At 41.7% G+C, this 18,525-nt stretch overlaps 2 protein-coding genes across 12 annotated transcripts in view; one reads left to right on the forward strand and one right to left on the reverse strand.

Annotated features, from left to right (window-relative positions):
- ATP5PF (ATP synthase peripheral stalk subunit F6) lies at nt 1–5,404 on the reverse strand. 7 transcript variants are annotated; one of them, XM_030475069.1, is made up of 4 exons: nt 4,878–5,404; nt 3,729–3,917; nt 2,346–2,470; nt 1–132 (listed from the first exon to the last, which is right to left on the reverse strand). In XM_030475069.1, exons 2-4 carry the CDS (start codon nt 3,896–3,898, stop codon nt 104–106), a joined length of 324 nt encoding a protein of 107 aa, XP_030330929.1. In that variant the 5' UTR covers nt 3,899–3,917; nt 4,878–5,404; the 3' UTR covers nt 1–103. The 7 variants fall into 7 exon arrangements, with proteins under 7 accessions (XP_030330929.1, XP_030330915.1, XP_030330912.1 ...); XM_030475055.1 differs by having other exon boundaries at nt 4,598–5,077; XM_030475052.1 differs by lacking the exon at nt 4,878–5,404 and adding an exon at nt 4,532–4,631.
- The window catches only part of GABPA (GA binding protein transcription factor subunit alpha), a 27,729-nt gene continuing 13,933 nt past the window's right edge, over nt 4,730–18,525 (forward strand). Inside the window, exons 1-5 of one of the 5 annotated variants that reach the window (XM_030474969.1) lie at nt 4,730–4,951; nt 8,174–8,274; nt 9,896–10,040; nt 11,559–11,643; nt 13,599–13,844. In XM_030474969.1, the coding sequence (XP_030330829.1) occupies nt 8,198–8,274; nt 9,896–10,040; nt 11,559–11,643; nt 13,599–13,844 (553 nt within the window). In that variant the 5' untranslated portion in view covers nt 4,730–4,951; nt 8,174–8,197. Of the gene's footprint in view, nt 4,952–5,192; nt 6,179–6,468; nt 6,742–8,173; nt 8,275–9,895; nt 10,041–11,558; nt 11,644–13,598; nt 13,845–18,525 lie in introns of those variants that run through there. The other 4 variants (XM_030474998.1, XM_030474990.1, XM_030474979.1 and 1 more) reach the window with 4 other exon arrangements.

Here is an 18,525-nt window from a genome sequence, read left to right on the forward strand (position 1 = left end):
TGAAATCAAACTGCAACACTGAATTTATTAAGTTACAACTAGTGCCATGTTCAGCAACTCCACTCCTCTATGCTGCTTTTCGGTATGCTGCAATCTGTAGAGATCACTTTGCAGTCTCCTCAAAGTTGGGCTCTAGAGGAAAGGGAGAGAGAAAATTCATATTATAGCGTCTTTTCATTCCAGCCTTGAACAGCACAATTCATCTGTTATTTAAAGAAAGCTAAACATTAAGTTGGCAAGCTAAAGCAAGCTCTTGTACGCTACCACTTATTTTGTACCAGGGTATGACTGGATGTGGGCAGCACTAAAGAATAAACTACCCTGGAGACGGGTCTTTTCCACTTTAAAGGAGTCATGCATAAAGTTTAAGACAGACATGCACCTTACTAACATTCTGCCTAAACAGCTTTAGCAACACCTGGGGAAGGGGAGAAGGCGCAGAGAAGATGAAGTCATCAACCAGAACTTACTGGACTTGACACTAGTATTTCCAACATTGCTCTGGCGTAAGAACAAATAACCAAGCTCTTTTTTCTTATCTTGATTGATGTCTTACAGCTGATTAACAGAATGGAGCACGCAATTTCAACTCCACTCAGCAAAAGATATTCTCCACATACAAACACTGATGAAGGAGTTCTTGATAGCAAAGGTACAAACTCAGAAGGGTTAGGGCTTTTGACAGGTGGGCTATAACACCCATTCTCCTTGAGATAAGGAGTCTGAGAGGTAAGGCTCACCACAGAGTAATCTTCATTAAGACAAAAACTTAAGTTTCTACCCATCTAGGCACTTAGTTTTGAAGACTTGTTGAAACTGGATTAAGGATAGGCAACAGTGGTAAAAGAACAGTCTCTCCCCTTCTTTGTGCTGTTCCTGCAGTCAAACAAATTTTGTTTGATTGCAAAGAAATCCTAAACTTTAATGTATTGTTTCACATACTACATAGAAATAAAACTCAATATAAAGAAACCACATCCCTAAAACTGAGGAAAAGAAATGCCATAGATCCTGCTTTACAGACACTCAGTTTTATTTGCACCAGTAACAATCTGACAACAAATCCTTTCTTAATCCAACTGAAATACCACTGAAACCCAAAACATTTTTAGATGTGTTCCTAGTCTGTATCAGAGTTTCCAGTCAGCCTATGGTGGCTTGACCTTGTCTGGCTGCCAGATGTCTACCCAGCCTTCTGCTCTCTTTCTCTCTCTCCCTCCCCAGGGAGAGAGACAGCATTTTTCACCCTTTAAATATGTTGTCACAGAGGTGCCACCAGCATCACTGACTAGCTCAGCTGCATCCTACAGTGCATCCACTTTGAAGCCAGATGAAACTGGCTCTGTCTGACGTGTGGATACCCCCTAACCTCTCCTGACAGAGGTCCCCCTGCAGCCCCCTGCTACCAAAACCTTGCCACATAAACCAAATACACTGGCACATTCAGAACACTGCTGAATCCCAGCTACCAGCTGCTTACAGCTTACCAGAAAGACAGCTAAAGTCAGGTTTTGCAGGGGGTAAGCTAGAACTGCTTGTGAGGAATGAAGACTCTTGAGTTGTACCTACATACGCAAGTAAACGAAAAAGAACTACAGGAATGAGCCTGCCATAAAAAAATTAAGTTGCCTTTACGTCCTGAGGCAGACGGAGTCTGTGCAGTTTCTCTATATTCTTGATAAACAATTGTCACAAGCATTCTTCTTATAATCAATCTGGGTAACATGGAAACATGCTAACAGAAACTCAGTGCAGTTAAACAGAAGCCATACCCAAATAACCGAAGAAAAAGATTTAATGTAATTTAGTCACAAAGTAATCATAAGAAACCAAGTTAAGTTCTGGGTTCATTTTCTGAAACCACTGACTGTACAGATGAGCTTACAAAATTTACAAATTGCACTTTGGATGACATAGAAAACTAGTTTTCAAATTAGTTTGACAACATCTTTGGAAGGACGAGAAGAAACAAACAAACAAACACACAAGAAAAAAAAACCCATACCAAAAAGCCTCAAAACAATAGGACATGGGATATTTCTACTTATATTTGGGCTATTTCTTTAGGGTCTTTGAAGGGTAACTTAAGATAGCCTGATCTGACTGTAAGTTTTGTTAAGCATCAGGATAAGTAAGTCCACACCTCTGCTGGAAAAGGCAAATAATCAAAAGAAGGAGCCAGATGGATTTAGATGTGAAGTCTGCAAAAGTAAGGGGATTGACCAAGGGTATCTTACATGAAACTAACAGATCAAATAAAAAGTAAATGGGAATTACTTAAAGAAAACCAGTCAGTGAACACACCCTTACTTGCAATTAGAAATTAAGTAAGATTGTGAACTCACCCTCAAATTTAAATTCTGGAAACTTGGTTAGATCTCCCTCACCATATGCCCGTTGAAGTCTAGCAAGGGATTCATTCATTTCTTTCTGAAATTCAGGGCCTGCATCAACAGGTCCTCCAGCTTGCCTACAAAAAAAAAAAAAACAAACAAAAAACCATTGAAAGTTCTGATTAACAGTTCAATTATGAAGTTTCATGTGGAAGGTCTACATTTTCATGGCCATTTATGAAGTCAGAACCTTTCTGACAACCAACTAAAGCAAGCCATTTAAAATATTTCCAGAAGTCAAGATATGACACACCTTAGGGTCTTCCACATGAACAAGGTTCTTGGGGTAAAGTACAGGCTTTCTACTATCAGTGATGAAAATCCAAGTGTCAGAGGTAGCCTTTTGAGATCTAAAGCTACGCTGAGCATCCAGGCTTTCAGAACTCTTAATTTCACTTGTTCCAGGTGTGACTTCCTAACAAAATTGTGATTCATACCTCTACTATTTCTGAATTAGTGATCTTGGTTAGTAAAGCTTAACTGTTCTTGCAAAGAGGACATGTTTTGAGTACTAAATAAGCAAAAAAAAAAAACAACCAAGAGACAGGGCACCCTGCATTCATGTAGAATCAGACAGGAATTTCTCAGGATATAAAGGTAAAATAATTAAAATAGGAACTCTTTAGATTACCAATGTTCAACTGAGCCATCACACTTATGATTGGTAAAGCCACAAAAAATACACCTCCATAAACAGGCTAGTTTGTAGGTGTGGAAATTAATAGAACTAAGAAACAACAGAACTAAGAAATTACAGATTTCCTTCCCAAGAATAAATTATACAGAATTGCTAGGGCTTTAATTTCCTATTAAGTAGTTCATTCAAGCGTTACAAGAATCTAAGATCCCATTTGAATTAACTGCTTATTAACTTGAGATGTTTAATGAATCAGTCTCACAGTTCCATTAATTCTCAATTGCTTTTGGAGGCTATTTCCATTCAGCTTCTGGAAACAAAACTAAAGAACAGCCACTTTCCCCAGACCAAAAAAAGGGCGGGTGTTCACACTCTCTTCCTATTTACAGAGCACATATATGGGTAAAAATTAACATACTGGTACGTTCATGTAGCATGCACCTGAATGCCCTAACTCCCCATGAAGACTGACATCAGCTTTACTTGGTTTTTTAAGAGAGGAAAACCAAAAATGGACATTGTCTGCTAGGTAAGCAAGAATGAGCCTTCTTACTTGTGACACTACCATCAAGCATTTCAGGAAAGCATACCTTGAGCATTTACAGACGAACCCACAAACCTAGCACATTTCAGCATTTGTCAAAACCAAAATTATTCCCCCTTTTGCCATCAGCCTTAAAATAACGTCCTCTACTTACTTGCTCTTTGTGTTGTATTCTCTGATCTTGTCCACGAAGAGCTTCTGAACCGGATCGAGCTCTTTCGCCTTATTAAAGACGATAGCAGAAAGCCCTATGTTTCTGCGGAAGTGAGTGGACACAGCGGAGCGAAAAATGGACGAGAGTCGCAAAATCTGGTTCAGAATCATGATGACACTAGTGTTTCAGCTAAAAAACAGAAACCCAAAACAGAAACACAGAATTAGCTCTTTCCACAACATAAACGTGTAAAAAAGCAACACATTTAGTTCAGAGGTAAGCTTTACACCAAAAAGAACACTTAAACCAGGCTGCAACCTGGGGGAAACCCGGGCAGCCGCTGACCCTGAGGAGCGCGGGTCACGACCGCCTTTGCCCGCACCGCCACCGAGACAAACACGGAATGTCAGGTTTTGCCTCGCTTAAAGAAAAAGCAACAACTTTAACCCAGCCCAGCAGCGGCCGCACCGCTCCCCGCGCCTTCATCTCCACACCACCCGCCCCGGCAGCCCCTAGCCGGCGGCGGGGCCGGGACGCGCCGTTACCCCCAGAGCCCGAATGCCGCAAGGGCAAACACACGACGGCGGGGACGGAGGCCGAGGAGCCACCCCCCGGCGCCGCGAGACGAAGGTTTCGGCGCTCGGCGGCGCCGCAGCGGCCCGGCTCCAGTCACCTTGGGACAGGAGTCACGGCCGCCACCGCCGCCCCGCCTCCCCGCGCAGTGCACGCCGGGAAGCCGGCGCAGCCCGCCGCCGAGCCCCGCGCCCGCGCACACCGCGTACCGGCGGCGCTCCCCCCCGTACCGGGCCGTCCCACACCGCGCCCGGCCGGGGTGCGGGGAAAGCGGGCACGGAGACCCCCACACGCACCGTTACCGCCGGAAGCACGCGATGCGCTTCCGGGTGAGGAGAAGCGGTTCGCAGTGACAGTCGCCAGCAGCCCCGCTCACACACACACACACGTTCTCCTCCCCCCCCGCCCCGCCCGCGGGTTGGCGCCGCGCGGGGGCCGCCGGGAGCTGTAGTTCCCGCTGCCGCGCGGGGGGTGGCGGTGTCGGCGCGCGCCCTCCCCGCCCGGGCCCGCGCTGGGCCGCGCTGCCCAATCCCGAGCGCGCGACGGCCCCCTCAGGGCGGCGGCGGCGGGACCCACGGGAGCTGCGAGGGCCGCGGCCGGCGGGAGCTGTGGTGCGGCCGCTCCGCTCGGGGACCGGACGGCGGCGGCGGGTGAGCGAGCTGCGGCGCGGCCCGGCGGCACGGCCCGTGTTTTGTTTCCGTTTCTCCCCGGCGCCGCGAGTCTCATTTCCGTTTCGGGTTCAAACAACGACGAGGCGCTGCGGGAGGAGGAGGAGGAAGGGGGGAAGCGGGCAGGGTGGCGGGGGGAGAACCGGGGCCTGCGGGGAGGAGCGGCCTCCCCCGGCCGCGGGTCTGCGCCGGCCTGGATGCGGCGCCGCCTGCCCCCCGCCCGCCCGCCGGAGGGCCCGTGGCGGCGGCTCTGGGACGCCCTGTCCCGAGGGGCCTGGGCGCTGCCGGTCAGGTCCCGCGAGCGGGAAATGGAGGCGGCGGTGGCGGCCGCTGGCTGAGGCGGGGCGCGGAGACGGGCCCCTCGCGGGGCGTCGCGGCGGAGCCGGTCCGCGGAGGAGGGCGCAGCCCCGCCGCTCGGGTCCCGCGGCCGCGGGCGAGTCGGGCAGCCCGGACCGAGGCCCGCGAGCCTCTCTGGGGCGTGGAAACTTGGCTCCGCTTGTAAAACTTGTTTTGGGTGAAAACAGAAAAGGGTATTTGGCAGCCTGAATGGTTCGTTTCATGGCGTTCGGGCACTTATGGGCTGTACAACCGCTTCTCCCGGATCGGGTTTATTTTCTATCGTGTGACTGAGAATAAGGAAGGAGAACACTTGAAACACGGCATGACTCCAGCCCGTTTAGTGGTCCACTGTTTGAAACCCAGATCGCCTGATAACTTGCAGAAACTGATCGATCTGTAAGGGATAGTTTGTCTGCTTTGTTACCTATTTTGTGTTGGTATTACAATTCAAATAATGATAGAGATTGATAGTACCAAATCATCCATGAACACCAAAGTTTCTCAGAAGCACAAATATCCCCAGTGATTTGGCTTCAGTATGAGATGATAATGCGTATGGGCTCCAGCAGTTATCCCCACTTCACAGTTATCTGGTAGGATAACAAACACTAATTCTGCTAGCAGAGTTTGTGCCCATATCATCATGGGCTTGTTACTTGCTTAGTTGCTTGTGTTCCAGGGGAAAAGATAGATCTTAGCAGAACACTGGGACTTCTCCCCTGACTGCAAAAGCCAAACTGTAAAAGATGCTGGAGTAGCAGTGGGCTGTCATGCAGGGATAAAAAAAAAAGCTCTGTTGACAGGTGCCTTCTTTTGTGTTAATGGACGTCTGTGTCAGGCATTACGGTCAGATTCCTTCTTGAATAGCAGGTGAGTCTTAGGGCTTTTTAGGTTGAAGAAAAAAGTAAACCCAAACAAATCAGTAGACTGAACCTTCCACAAATCAAACAGTTTTCTATGTTCCTCCAAACAAATGCTGCTGTTGTAGTATTGCTACCACATTGAGTCTCCTGGCAAGCCAGGCTGTTTGAATTCGCTTGTCTTTTAGTAGCCTTCAGGGAAGGCTCAGGAAGCTTAGTCCCATTTGAACCTATATACACTTTCAGTCTCTGCATGATCCTGTAGCAAGAAATTTCACTAAGAGTTTGTGTGAAATGTTTATATCATCAGGATTCTCTCCGTTCTAGCATGAGAAAGACTGAGTGATTTTCCCCATTAGGTTTCTCTGAACTATTAACGACTTTACATGTTTTCATAATGGTTAAGCTGATTCCACCTGTCATCTCCCTTTCTCGCATCTGTGCTCAATGGAACCATCTTTCTCCCTACTTCTGTACCTGCTGTCTGAGCCTGTGCTCCCCTCTCCTACCTCCACAAGGTAACCAGAGATGTAGTAGAGCCTGTGAGATGCAGCTACAAGCCACCTTTGAAGAGTGAGTGAACAGTTATTAGGCCAGCTGCCAATGTGGAGTCCAATCCATAGGGACTTCATAATGTCTTACCTAATTCAGTACAGTTACTATGCTGTTATAATATTTACTCACTGTGCATTGCTTTGCATTTACCAATATTGAATATTTTCTGCCAGAAATCATTAAAAGATTCAAAAAGATGAGACCTGCAGATGATCTTTCTGCAGGTCTGCATGATTTTCTCAATAAATAACTTACGAATACATGAAGGAATAGAGATCTTAGCCTGACACCTTTCGTGACCTTACTAGTAAACTCCATCACAAGAAAAATGATAACTCATGTTGTTTTGGGGTTTTAATTTGATTGCTAATACAAGAATTAATTTCCCCCCTTTTCTATCATACCAGTTAGATTCTTTGGGAATTTTCATCAAGTGACTTTGCTCAAATCTTGTAACAGTCAACCAGATCACTTGTAGCCATGCAGGTGTCAATTCTTTCAGATAACATTCTTAGAAGTGGTGTTTCATTCTTCCCCATTTATCATGAAGATGATGTAAGATGAAATGATCTGGGAATTGGACTCCCAGGGCCTTGTTCAGTGGACACCATGCACCAGTTCAGTGGGCCCTACCCAGCAGCTAGGGGCTTTTCACAGAGTCAGGTCTGTGAGCGGAACAGATTCAGGTTCTGCTTCTAATGGTAAGTTATTAATGAGGTGCTGTTTACTTCCTGTCTAGCCCTGGTAGCTTCTTATAGCTTGATATCACATGCAGCACTTGATTTCTTTGAAACTGATTTTACGTGATAGTTTTTGAAAGAGATAATGAGTGGTTTCTATTTCTTTAAAGCTTTTGTGTAACAACAGTATAACGTAGTTGGTTACTGTTCCTTTTGAGAAGTTTTCAAGTTCCCTTATTAACTTGTCTTTAATAAATTCTCTTATGAACAGTTGGGTTTGGCATAGAGTAGTCCCTGGGAAGGAATGATTCCAGGATGGAAATCTTGCTAATCTTTTGTGGTATTTAAATAGTAACATGTTTTGCTTTTTCTACTGTGATTTTTTTTTTTTTTTTCCCCTCTGTTCTCCTACTTCCTACTCCTTTTCCTGTGAGTTGGTGGTGTTATTTATTGTGAACTTTTAATATAATTTGGCTGAGTTCTTTATCCTATGTATTTCATACTTAGGATGTATGGGGTGGTTAGTGAAACAATAATATACAAACTATGTCTTTACAGACCAAATGCTTTTATTCTTTCTTTTCCCCTTATGTTCCGACAGACTCCAGTATTCTACGGGGCATGAAAATCTGCAGTGTCAGTGAGAACATTCTCGTTGACACTGCGTATTTATTTTTAGTATTTAGTTTAAAAAATGTTCTGTGGGACACAACCCATCATCTAGTCTTGTTGGTCTGTGACTTACCAAAAAAATTATTTTCTGTTCACAGCTCTGTTCTTAAGACATTTTAGCCATGACTAAGAGAGAGGCAGAAGAGCTGATAGAAATAGAAATTGATGGAACTGAGAAACAGGAATGCACTGAAGAAAGGTAGGTACTGTCTTTGCTTTTTGGGGTTCTCAGGCTGCAATTGATTCATTTATGTGTTTTCTTTAATTGGTTTCAGATTTGTGGCTGCACACACTATGTTTGGTTGTGCAGATTTATTATTGGGTATTGTGTAATGCTTCAGAGATGGCCGTGGTTATGAAATAAGTACAAGTGTTTTCTAGCTAGGTGAAAGAAGTAACTTTAAAGTGGCAGAAGTGTCTGGCTCAGTATGATCTCTGTAACCCTGCTGTTGATTGTTTCCAGTTTTTCAACTTTCTTGCTGGAAGGAGAGTTCTTAGTTTTGCTTGTGCACACTTCAGTTATTCTGTTTCTTACCCAATGGTGGTTTTCTTGAAGTGGAGCTGTAGCCACTATAGGAAACCAGTAGAGTGCTATCATCTTCAATCTTAATTGATTAAATCCCAAACTGTTTTGTTTATCTCTTGCTACATTCTTAGTAGTTCTCTTTCCCTACTTTCATGTCTGTAAGAATATGTCTACATGTGCATGCTGCAAACCTTCCAGCTTCAGTGTATTCTTCTGTAATTGAGATGAACCTCTCAGTCCATTGCTTTACTGTTACACAGGGTCATTTGTTTTTAACAGAGCAGAAATTATGTTCTGTATCTGTTGGCTATATTGTTGTTAGGGTCCTTGAAACAGTAAATTCTGAAGTCGGATATCCTTTGACTTAATTACCTTAACCTGTTGGTTGTTTTTTTTTTTTTTTTACTTTCCTAATGCTCCCCTCCTAATTTTTACAACTGTTTTTGAAAGCACAGAGAGGCAGTTAATGTGTTGGATAGAAATAGCTGAGGCTGGCAGGTGGCCTGCTCTTTAAGAACCTGGTTTGGAAAACTGATTCAAAACTACATACTAGTTTCTTCTTACTCTGAGCTCATTGTAAATTTTACTACTTATAAACTGACTATTTGTGTATACTTTCTGATTTCCTTCTGTGTAAATGTGGAGAGACCTACAACATGTCTAAGGTTGTTGTTAAGGCAGGAGTCATATAAGATTGATGTTTCTGAATGCCTGTGCCAATGCTGTCATTATTTTAGTGCAGGACAACCATGACATGACTAATGTTTCATTCACGGCTCCATGTTGCTGCTGTTATTTCTGGATGTCTCTTGTATGCATTAAGCTTATCCTTGTGCTGACTGGTGAAAAGACATACACAATTACTCTGTATGAGAGCGGATGTTTTTTCCTTCTTTTTTTCCCTATCTTTTAAGTTTTTGTGTTTGTTTTTAACTTTAGTATCTTTTAAGTATGGTATAGGCAAGGCAAATAGAATTAGTTTACGTGCAAGTTAATAATGTATAATATACTACTTGTGACAATCTCTTGAAAATGGTGATCTGAAAATAATCTCGGTATTTAACCTAACTTTTTAATGGCAACAGTGTAAAAGAAAAGTTGCACAACTGTAAAATCAATGGGACCAACCTTGGTAATTCACGTTCTACTTAGGCTAAGAGTTTTTCTGCATGGTATTAGGATTTCAGAGCCAGTATTACCTTTTGTGTAGTTCATGTCTAACTTTTATAAAGCTTTCCTATACCACTGTATTAACATGTAAGTAATTATTTGTTGTATTAAATTGGTATTTAAGCATTGTTGAGCAGACCTATACCACAGCAGAATTTGTGAGTCAAGCTATTGACATCAATGAACCAGTTGGAAATCTTAGGAAGTTGCTGGAACCCAGACTGCAGTGTTCCTTGGATACACATGAAATTTGCCTGCAAGATATCCAGGTAAACTGAAAGGCTATGAAAGACTTAACCTCTTAATGGAGAAGTATTTTGCATACTTTGTCCCTTCCTTCCACTGTTCACAGAATTCATGTGTTATATAGTATATTAATTACAATTAGGAGCTTATGTTATGTTCGTTATCATCAGACCATTTAATATGTACATACTGATTCAGTGTGAATAAAATCAAAATACTTCTGGGGTTCCTGGTGTGGGGGTAAGAAAGGAAAAAATTACCACCTTGCAGGTGAAAGAAGAGTGAGGGCAATAACAGTACTGTCTTGTCTTGAGGTAGCCCACTGTCATGGTTTAAGCCCAGCCGGTAACTCGGAACCACGCAGCCGCTTGCTCACTCCCCCGCTTTTTCCTCCCCTCCGCTCCCAGCGGGATGGAGAGGAGAATCAAAAGAATGTAACTCCCACGGGTTGAAATAAGAGCAGTCCAGTAACTAAGGTATAATACAAAACCGTTACTGCTACCACCAATAATAACAATGATCAGGGAAAAAACAAGGGGAGAGAATATAAAACTAAAAGGGAAAAAAGGAAAAGAAAACAATAAACAAAAGTGATGCACAATACAATTGATCACCACCCGCTACCAATACCCAGCCCAACCCGAGCAGTGATCTGGGCCTTCCGAGTAACTCCCCTCGCTGTTAATATGAGGGGCATGATGTGCTGTGGTATGGAATACCCCTTTGGCCAGTTTGGGTCAGGTGTCCCATCTGCTTCCTCCTGGCTTCTCGTGCCCCTCCTCACTGGCAAAGCATGAGACAGAAAAGTCCTTGATCAGAGTAAACATTACTTAGCAACAACTAAAAACATCGGTGTGTTATCGGTGGTGTTCTCAGGCTGAAGTCAATAACGCAGCACTGCACCACCTACTAAGAAGGAGAAAAATAACTGTTACAACTGAACCCAGAACACCCGCATAATTTGTTGCTGCCTGAACTTCTGCCAGTGTAATCTTGTTTTGAGTCTGCATAAGACATGAAGGCTTTTATACCATTCACGTGCATAGATAGCAAAACATTGCTCAAGAAATGCCCCCCTATTTTTACAGGCATCATCACATGTTAGGCAGTGTAACTGTTTTGCATACTATGTACCTGCACATTCTATTTGTAGTTATAATCAGGCATCTGTGGCTTCTCCAGAAACAACAGGGAGAATACTGCTTTAAAGACAAGAATATTTATGGAAGTGTTAAAAACTGACAGTGGGAATTGTGGATACTTTTCACAAAGTGAAGGTACTTCCAGGTATTGCATTGCCTTTGTTTTTAGGTTAAATGTCCCTGTAAGTGAAACTACCTTAAACAGAACAGAGTGGCAAGTTTGAAATTCCAGTCAAATTCTTTGTCATTTACTCTGTCTACGTAGTGCTAAAAATATGTACATGCTTCTTCAGAAAATTTGCTGCAGGCGCTAGGTGTTTCTGAAGTTTAAAGGAGAATAAGTTCCTTGTAACTGTGAGACTAATACATATTTGTAATGTTTATTTTGCTTTGATCAAGCTGGACCCAGATCGAAGTCTTTTTGATCAAGGAGTAAAAACAGATGGAACAGTGCAGCTCAGTGTGCAAGTAATATCTAGGCAAGGTAAGCAGTTATGTTTGTCTGTTGTACAGACAAATTAATACTGTAGGAATGCTTGTGAGTAGACCTAATGCCCTACTATTCCTAGCTGTAAAATTGAGAAAATCACTGAATGGTCACATAGCTTCAGAAAGTCTCTTTCATTGTGTTCTGCGGTTATAAGTAGTAGTAATTAAAATAAGTGTCATAGACTGATGCTATTTGAAATGTTTTTTATAACAACATTATATCAATTTCTAAGTTAAAAAATTCAAAAACCCAATAGCCCTTGCCCCCCAAACCCAAACAAACCTGGGTCAGATAGTGACAATTACAGTATGAGGCTTTCATGAACAGTTAGTAGTTACTCATACCAGAACAAGTATCTAAGCTTGTTAGATTTTTTTCTAGGTAGGTAACAGCTTCATCTTTGCGAGGTGAGCTTGTGTGCTTTGTGAACGATTAGATTATGAGAGTATATGTAGTTAACTCAAAATCTGTTTGAAAGGCTGGGATTTCTATCTATTATCTGTTTTCTTTGGATAAGAAGTCAAGAGTAAACCATTGCGCCACCACTCGTTGAAGACAACATTCATGTTGTGCTCTGGGAACAGCATCATCTGAAGTAATCTTTTCTCGCTTTTTCTACCTCCTTAATCCACAGAGTAGAGGCGAGGTTGAATGAATGTACTTGCCACACTTTTTTTCAGATGAACTGTGGGAGATGGGGATACTACATTGAAAAGGCTAGAATGAAAGCAGAGATCTCTTGACAGCCACTGGGTTGAGCAACAGGAGTAAAGACCTGTATTATGGAGATGGACAATGTAGTTTTGTTTTCTATATCTTGTCGTTTATGAAATATGTGGCAGGTAGTCCAGTTAACCTGCCATTCAGATCGTTCACATGAATGAGTGTCTGTAGCAGCTGTTTGTGTTGAGCTCAGGTTCTGTCTGTTACACATATGCAAAGCACACCTGTATAATTAACATTTTCCCAAGCATATTCTGACCGTGGGATGTTCTTTGAATCCTACTTTGAGCTGCCTAAACCTAGTCAAGCTTTTCCAAGTTACAATAAAATGGAATTTTACAGGCCTTTCTTTAATATGCAAATACGTTTAATGAAAATCTTAAAGAAGTGCAGTTGTTGTTATACTGGAAATTTTATGTCACCAAAATTGAAAGAATTTTTTTTTCTGTTAAGCATATTATAACAACAGGAACAATCTTCTCTGCAGTGTCAGAAATTTAGTGAGGCACCAGTTGGACAAAATACCTTCTCAGCAGATGAAGGAGAAGCTGGTGATGCAAAGCATTAGTGGTATTAGTGCATGTGTTCCTTATTGCTGCAGAATACATACAGACATATCTTCTAACTCATTGGTCTAATATCTTAAATGATAGACATAAAACCTAAACACAAATAACTGATGAAGCTTAAAACATGAAAAATTTTCTAGTTCTCTTTTAACTTGCTGTTGAACACATTGCCTCTTGCAGAGTACTGAAAGAAAATATTAACTCCTGTGTGTAGATTCCAGAGATATCAGGGAAATATTGTAAGTGCAGAAAGAAATGCCTTTTGGCTGGGGAAGAGAGGTGGATGCTTGTTCTGGCTTTTTTGGGTTTGCTTTCCTACCCCCCTTCTTTGGTTTAATATATTTCTAACAGACCAAAATACTTGTTCTTTATGCCACATGCTGAACATTCTGTTCAAGATATGTGAAATGGATCACCTAAACAGATCAGGAAGCTGTAATACTGGGGGAGGAAAGAGGGGCAACTTTATATTCGCTTTACTAAAGTATATACTGTAATATCCTAATTTAGGACACTTGTAGGAAATTGATGATGCTTTTATGTCATGCTTCTTTCTGAAGTATGCTAACACCTGTTAATCAGAAAGCTTTAAAACAACTTTTTAATCATACTTGCTTTGCTGTCTTTAAGTTTTGTGTTTGTTCTTTCTATACCTAGGGTTAGAGCCCAAATTAAACATCCTTGAAATTGTGAAGCCTGTGGAGACTGTGGAGGTGGTGATTGATCCAGATGCTCATCATGCAGAGGCTGAAGCTCACCTTGTTGAGGAAGCTCAAGTGATAACCTTGGATGGAACAAAACATATTACAACAATTTCAGATGAAACCTCTGAACAAGTGACACGATGGGCTGCAGCATTGGAAGGCTACCGCAAGGAGCAGGAGCGCCTTGGAATACCCTACGGTAACAATATGTGACTCTGTGTGTGTGTTCAGATGGGGGCTGGATTCTTTTGTTCATTTGGGGGATTGTTTGGGTTTTTGTTTTGTTTTGGGCTTTTTTTTCATAAATGATAATTATTTTTGGTTATATAATTAAAATGCTCCAATACCTCAGAGGCTTCTTATGGCATGGGTAAGTACAAATCAAATGACTGCATAAGAGAAGACTAAAGAGAGGTGGAATCAATGCTTGTGATATTTGTATTAAAACAGTGCTTTATGCTCTATAACCTTCTTGTCATTGCAGTTTTTAGAAAGCAGTTTTCTTCTTCCTCACCTCCTAAAATTGTGTATGTTAGTGATAAAGCTCTTTTTCTCGTGTGTCTGAATTTGAAGTAGACTCAGTACTTGGTGGGGTTTGCCTTTAAAGATACCGAAACAAGTTGTTCATAGATTGTAGAGTGCAGAGTATGGTGTTAAATCAGATGTTGCATGGAAAGCCATACTTCTACATACTCGAAAAAGGTGTTTCAGGACTGAGTAGAAGTATTCTGGTAGATTGTCGTCTCTTTGGAATGAATATTTTTACACAGCAGGCTGCTGATTTAATGTTAGCTTAGAAAAAGCATCTCTGAATGCCTGTTCAGGATTGAACTGAAACTGGGAGTTTTAGACCTGCATCACATTCAGGAGATTATCCGAGTTGCTTGTTGTGACATGCAGAAATGTACTGTCAAGACATGTTCACCACAAGAAGCTGTAGTATCTAAGCAGACCTGCAAAACTGGAATGTATCTAGCAAGTGGGATACTTGGAAGTGTTTAAGAATTCCAGTGAAGTCACAGGTTTTTGCAGGATGTATAGCTTGCCGATATCTTAAATGTATTTTTTGATAACTAAAGCAATGGCTTTTTCATGCCTTTTGGTGGTGGTTGTTGGCAGCAAGCACTTCCAAAATAGTTTTCATCATGATATATCTGTGGATAATCAGGGGTTTGATGCAGAATGTTTGGGAGGGAGGAGGCGGGAGGAAGGTGAAGTGTTACCAGGAGCAGACTGATACCTTTCATTATCCTCTCCCATTAATATAACAAGAACATTACTTAAACCCATGTTGTTACGTTGTATCATGTTGTTAATAAACTTTAATAATGTTGCTGCTTTAAGAAAACCCTATAACCCACAACCATGACTTTAAAAGTTTAATGTCTTTTGTGTTATGGGAGTACAGATTTTCCAGGAAAGTCATGCTAGTTCATGATGGCAGAGATCTCTATGAATAACAGTATTCTCTTGATACCAGAAAAATGTGCTAAACTGCCTTCCCAGAATAAAACTTTGAATGTTATCTGACTTGATGTTGCAGGGACTTGAGTTGAGATAAGGCACCTCTATATTTTACATTATGGTACTGTCAAAAGTTTCTGAGAATAAAGAATGTAAAATGAATAAAGAATGTTACAAGAGGAAATGGCCTCAAGCTGCACCAGGGGAAGTTTAGATTGGATATTAGGAAAAATTTCTTCACCGAGAGGGTGCTCAGGCATTGGAACAGGCTGCCCAGGGCAGTGGTGGAATCACCGTCCCTCAAAGTGTTAAAAATACATGTACATGAAGCCCTCAGTGACATGGTTTAGTGGTGGCCTTGGCAGTTAATGGGGTAGAGGTTGGACTTGATCTTAAAGGTCTTTTCCACCGTAGTTGATTCTGTGATTGAATGTTCTTAAGGTTCTTATATAGTCCCCTCAAAAAGCCTTCCCTCTCCCCTACATTTGTAAATGCGTATCTTAAAACATAGAAAAAGAGGCCAGTTTCCTTCAAAGAGTTGTGGGGCTTGGTTCTGTGAAGTTCTCTGAAATTATTCCTTGAATCTTTCCAAAAGACAGGTTATGTTGACATTAAAAGTCAAGTCCAGTCAGTAAATAATCATCATCCACAAGGGCAGCGGTTCAGTATCTTCGTCCTTACATTCTCACAGGTTTCTCTATTTTGCTGCAAATAGAAAATTAGCATTTAGCAGGTCTTGAAAATATTGTGCTTTCCCTTTGTGTTATGTTTTGGTGAGTTTTACTAAAGATCTTTAAATTTTTAGCTGTTAAAGCTATTTCTACTAATAGAATCCCAAAATTTGGTACCACCGCAAAGCTCCTTAAGAAGGAAAATACTAGTTCATATGAGAAACAAAGCCAGGAAAAGAAACAGCAGAAAGCTTGGAAACCATGGAACCGGTTAGAGAAAGCAGTGATTCACCTTACCTTGCACATTATGTCAATAAGAACAAATTAGCAGCTTTCTGATGAAAATTCACTGCTAATAAGGTTTTGAAGACCAAAACCCTTTTGTTGTGGCTTTTCCCGTTGCATGGGTTTAGGTAGCAACAATGAAAAATGATGGGATGTTACTCTCTTTTATTAAGCAAAATAGAATTTGTAGCTCCTAGGTAATGTTTATAGACTGAGAAAACTTTGCTTTCTTTAATTCTTAATATAAAAATTTGTCAAGGTGGCATCTGTTTGGGGTCTCATAATCTAAAAATACATAATTGTTCTGCATCTGTTTTTTGCCCTTGAGACAGTTAAAGTAAATATCCCTACTTTAGTTTCCATTTCCAGTTCATACTCATGGTTTAATACGTTGCATACAACATCGCCAGAGTTCTGATGATCATGTTCGGACTTACCCATCTTCTTTCAAGGTTGTTCATACTAATTCTGCTTGAAACAACAGACTTTTTATGTTAAAATGTCTTGAGTCAACAAATCATGTATTGAACATATCTTGAGTTGATTATTTATTACCATTTCTGTATGTTCCTCTGCTGTGTGAGTTGTCTGTACAGATTGTACACAGTCTGTACTGTGTTTGGCACCAGCATTTAAATGCTATGCGTGTTGTGGAGAGTGTAATGCTTAGTACCAGATTCACTCGAAAAAGGTTGATGTTACATGGGATTTCTGACTCATCAGAGTGATATGAATTATACTAAAACACAATACAAAGGTAAATGACGCTTAGAAAAATACAGCAATTGCAATACACTGTTCAATCACAATACCAATGTGATTCCCGTTACTTATCTCTATAATGCAGTCACCATCATGACGTTCTGGGTCCCTAGTCACTCAGAAGGAATACATGGGTTGAAACCAGCTCAAGCCTGTTGCTCTCTTCAAATCTCTGTTGCTAGTTGTCTAGTTCATGTGCTTTTATGTTGGGCTGAGCCACATATTCACTCTCTGGCTGACTGGGGGAGACATTAACATCACCAGCTGATCCACTCAGCTGTTGATAGCTGTTTATCTAAAACAAAGGCCACCCTTCAATCTCCTTTTTGTTGAGATAAAGTCAGCTTCTTTGCACTGTTCTCTGACCTGAATGGGCACTTTACGCTTGCTCATCTCCTCTGAGCCTTCTTTCATTGTAGGTGTTTATTCACATTGGGGCTTTAGTCAGTCACACCTTGACTCTCTGCAAGTACTGCTCAGCAGCAGCTAAAACATCTCGGTGTGTTTTCAACTCTGGTTTGGTCACCAACCTAAAACACAGCAAAGCACTGTACTGGCTTTTATGAAGAAAATTAACTCCATCCCAGCCAAACCCAGTACAATGGTGATTTTTAATAGCTGATTTAGAATAATATTTCTTCATAAGCACATGCTGATCAACATATTTGAGGAAGAGCATCCTTGTGTGAGAGAGACTACTCTTTTTTGAAACTAAAGATCTATGGAAAAAGAAAAATAATTATTTTATGTGTTTGTGAAATATCAGGCATAGTTCTGATATAAAAGCTTTTGCTAAAGAAAATCCCTTTTTTGCTCTTCTCATCTCACCAAGCCACACCACTGCATCAGCATTTTAAGAGGAGTCAACTTTCCATCCAGTCAGATTTGGTCATGGTAACTATGTGTCGTGGTTTAAGCCCAACCAGTAACTCAGGACCACGCAGCTGCTTGCTCACTTCCCCCCTCTTTTTCCTCCCCCAGCTCCCAGAGGGATGGGGAGGAGAATCAAAAGAATGTAACTCCTACAGGTTGAGATAAGAACAGTCCAGTAAGTAAGGTATAATACAAAACTACTACTGCTACCACCAATAATAATAATGATCAGGGAAATAACAAGGGGAGAGAATATAAAACTAAACGGGGAAAAGGAAGAAAATCCCAATAAGCATAAGTGATGCACAATACAATTGATCACCACCCGCTACCAATACCCAGCCCGACCCGAGCAGTGATCTGGGCCTTCCGAGTAACTCCCCCCGCTGTTAATATACTGGGCATGACGTGCTGTGGTATGGGATACCCTTTTGGCCAGTTTGAGTCAGGTGTCCTGTCTCTGCTTCCTGCCGGCTTCCCCTCCTCCCTGGCAAAGCATGAGACTGAGAAAGTCCTTGGTTGGAATAAACATTACTTAGCAACAAGTAAAAACATCGGTGTTATCAGCATTGTTCCCAGGCTAAAGTCAAAAACACAGCACTGCACCAGCTACTGAGAAGGAGAAAAAATAACTGTTGCAGCTGAACCCAGGATAGTATCCACCCCTTATTCCATACCATTCACGTTATGCTCAGATCCCATATTTTTCATTATACTATCACTTTTTGTCTCGTATATATATATGTATGAGAGATATCATTCCTTAGTCCATGGACCATCCCTATAAAGTTTACTGAATTCATTCAGTCCATGATGTCAGGCTTC

Source organism: Strigops habroptila, chromosome 2 (genome assembly GCF_004027225.2).
Source record: "Strigops habroptila isolate Jane chromosome 2, bStrHab1.2.pri, whole genome shotgun sequence".
Classification (NCBI taxonomy): Eukaryota; Metazoa; Chordata; class Aves; order Psittaciformes; family Psittacidae; genus Strigops; species Strigops habroptila.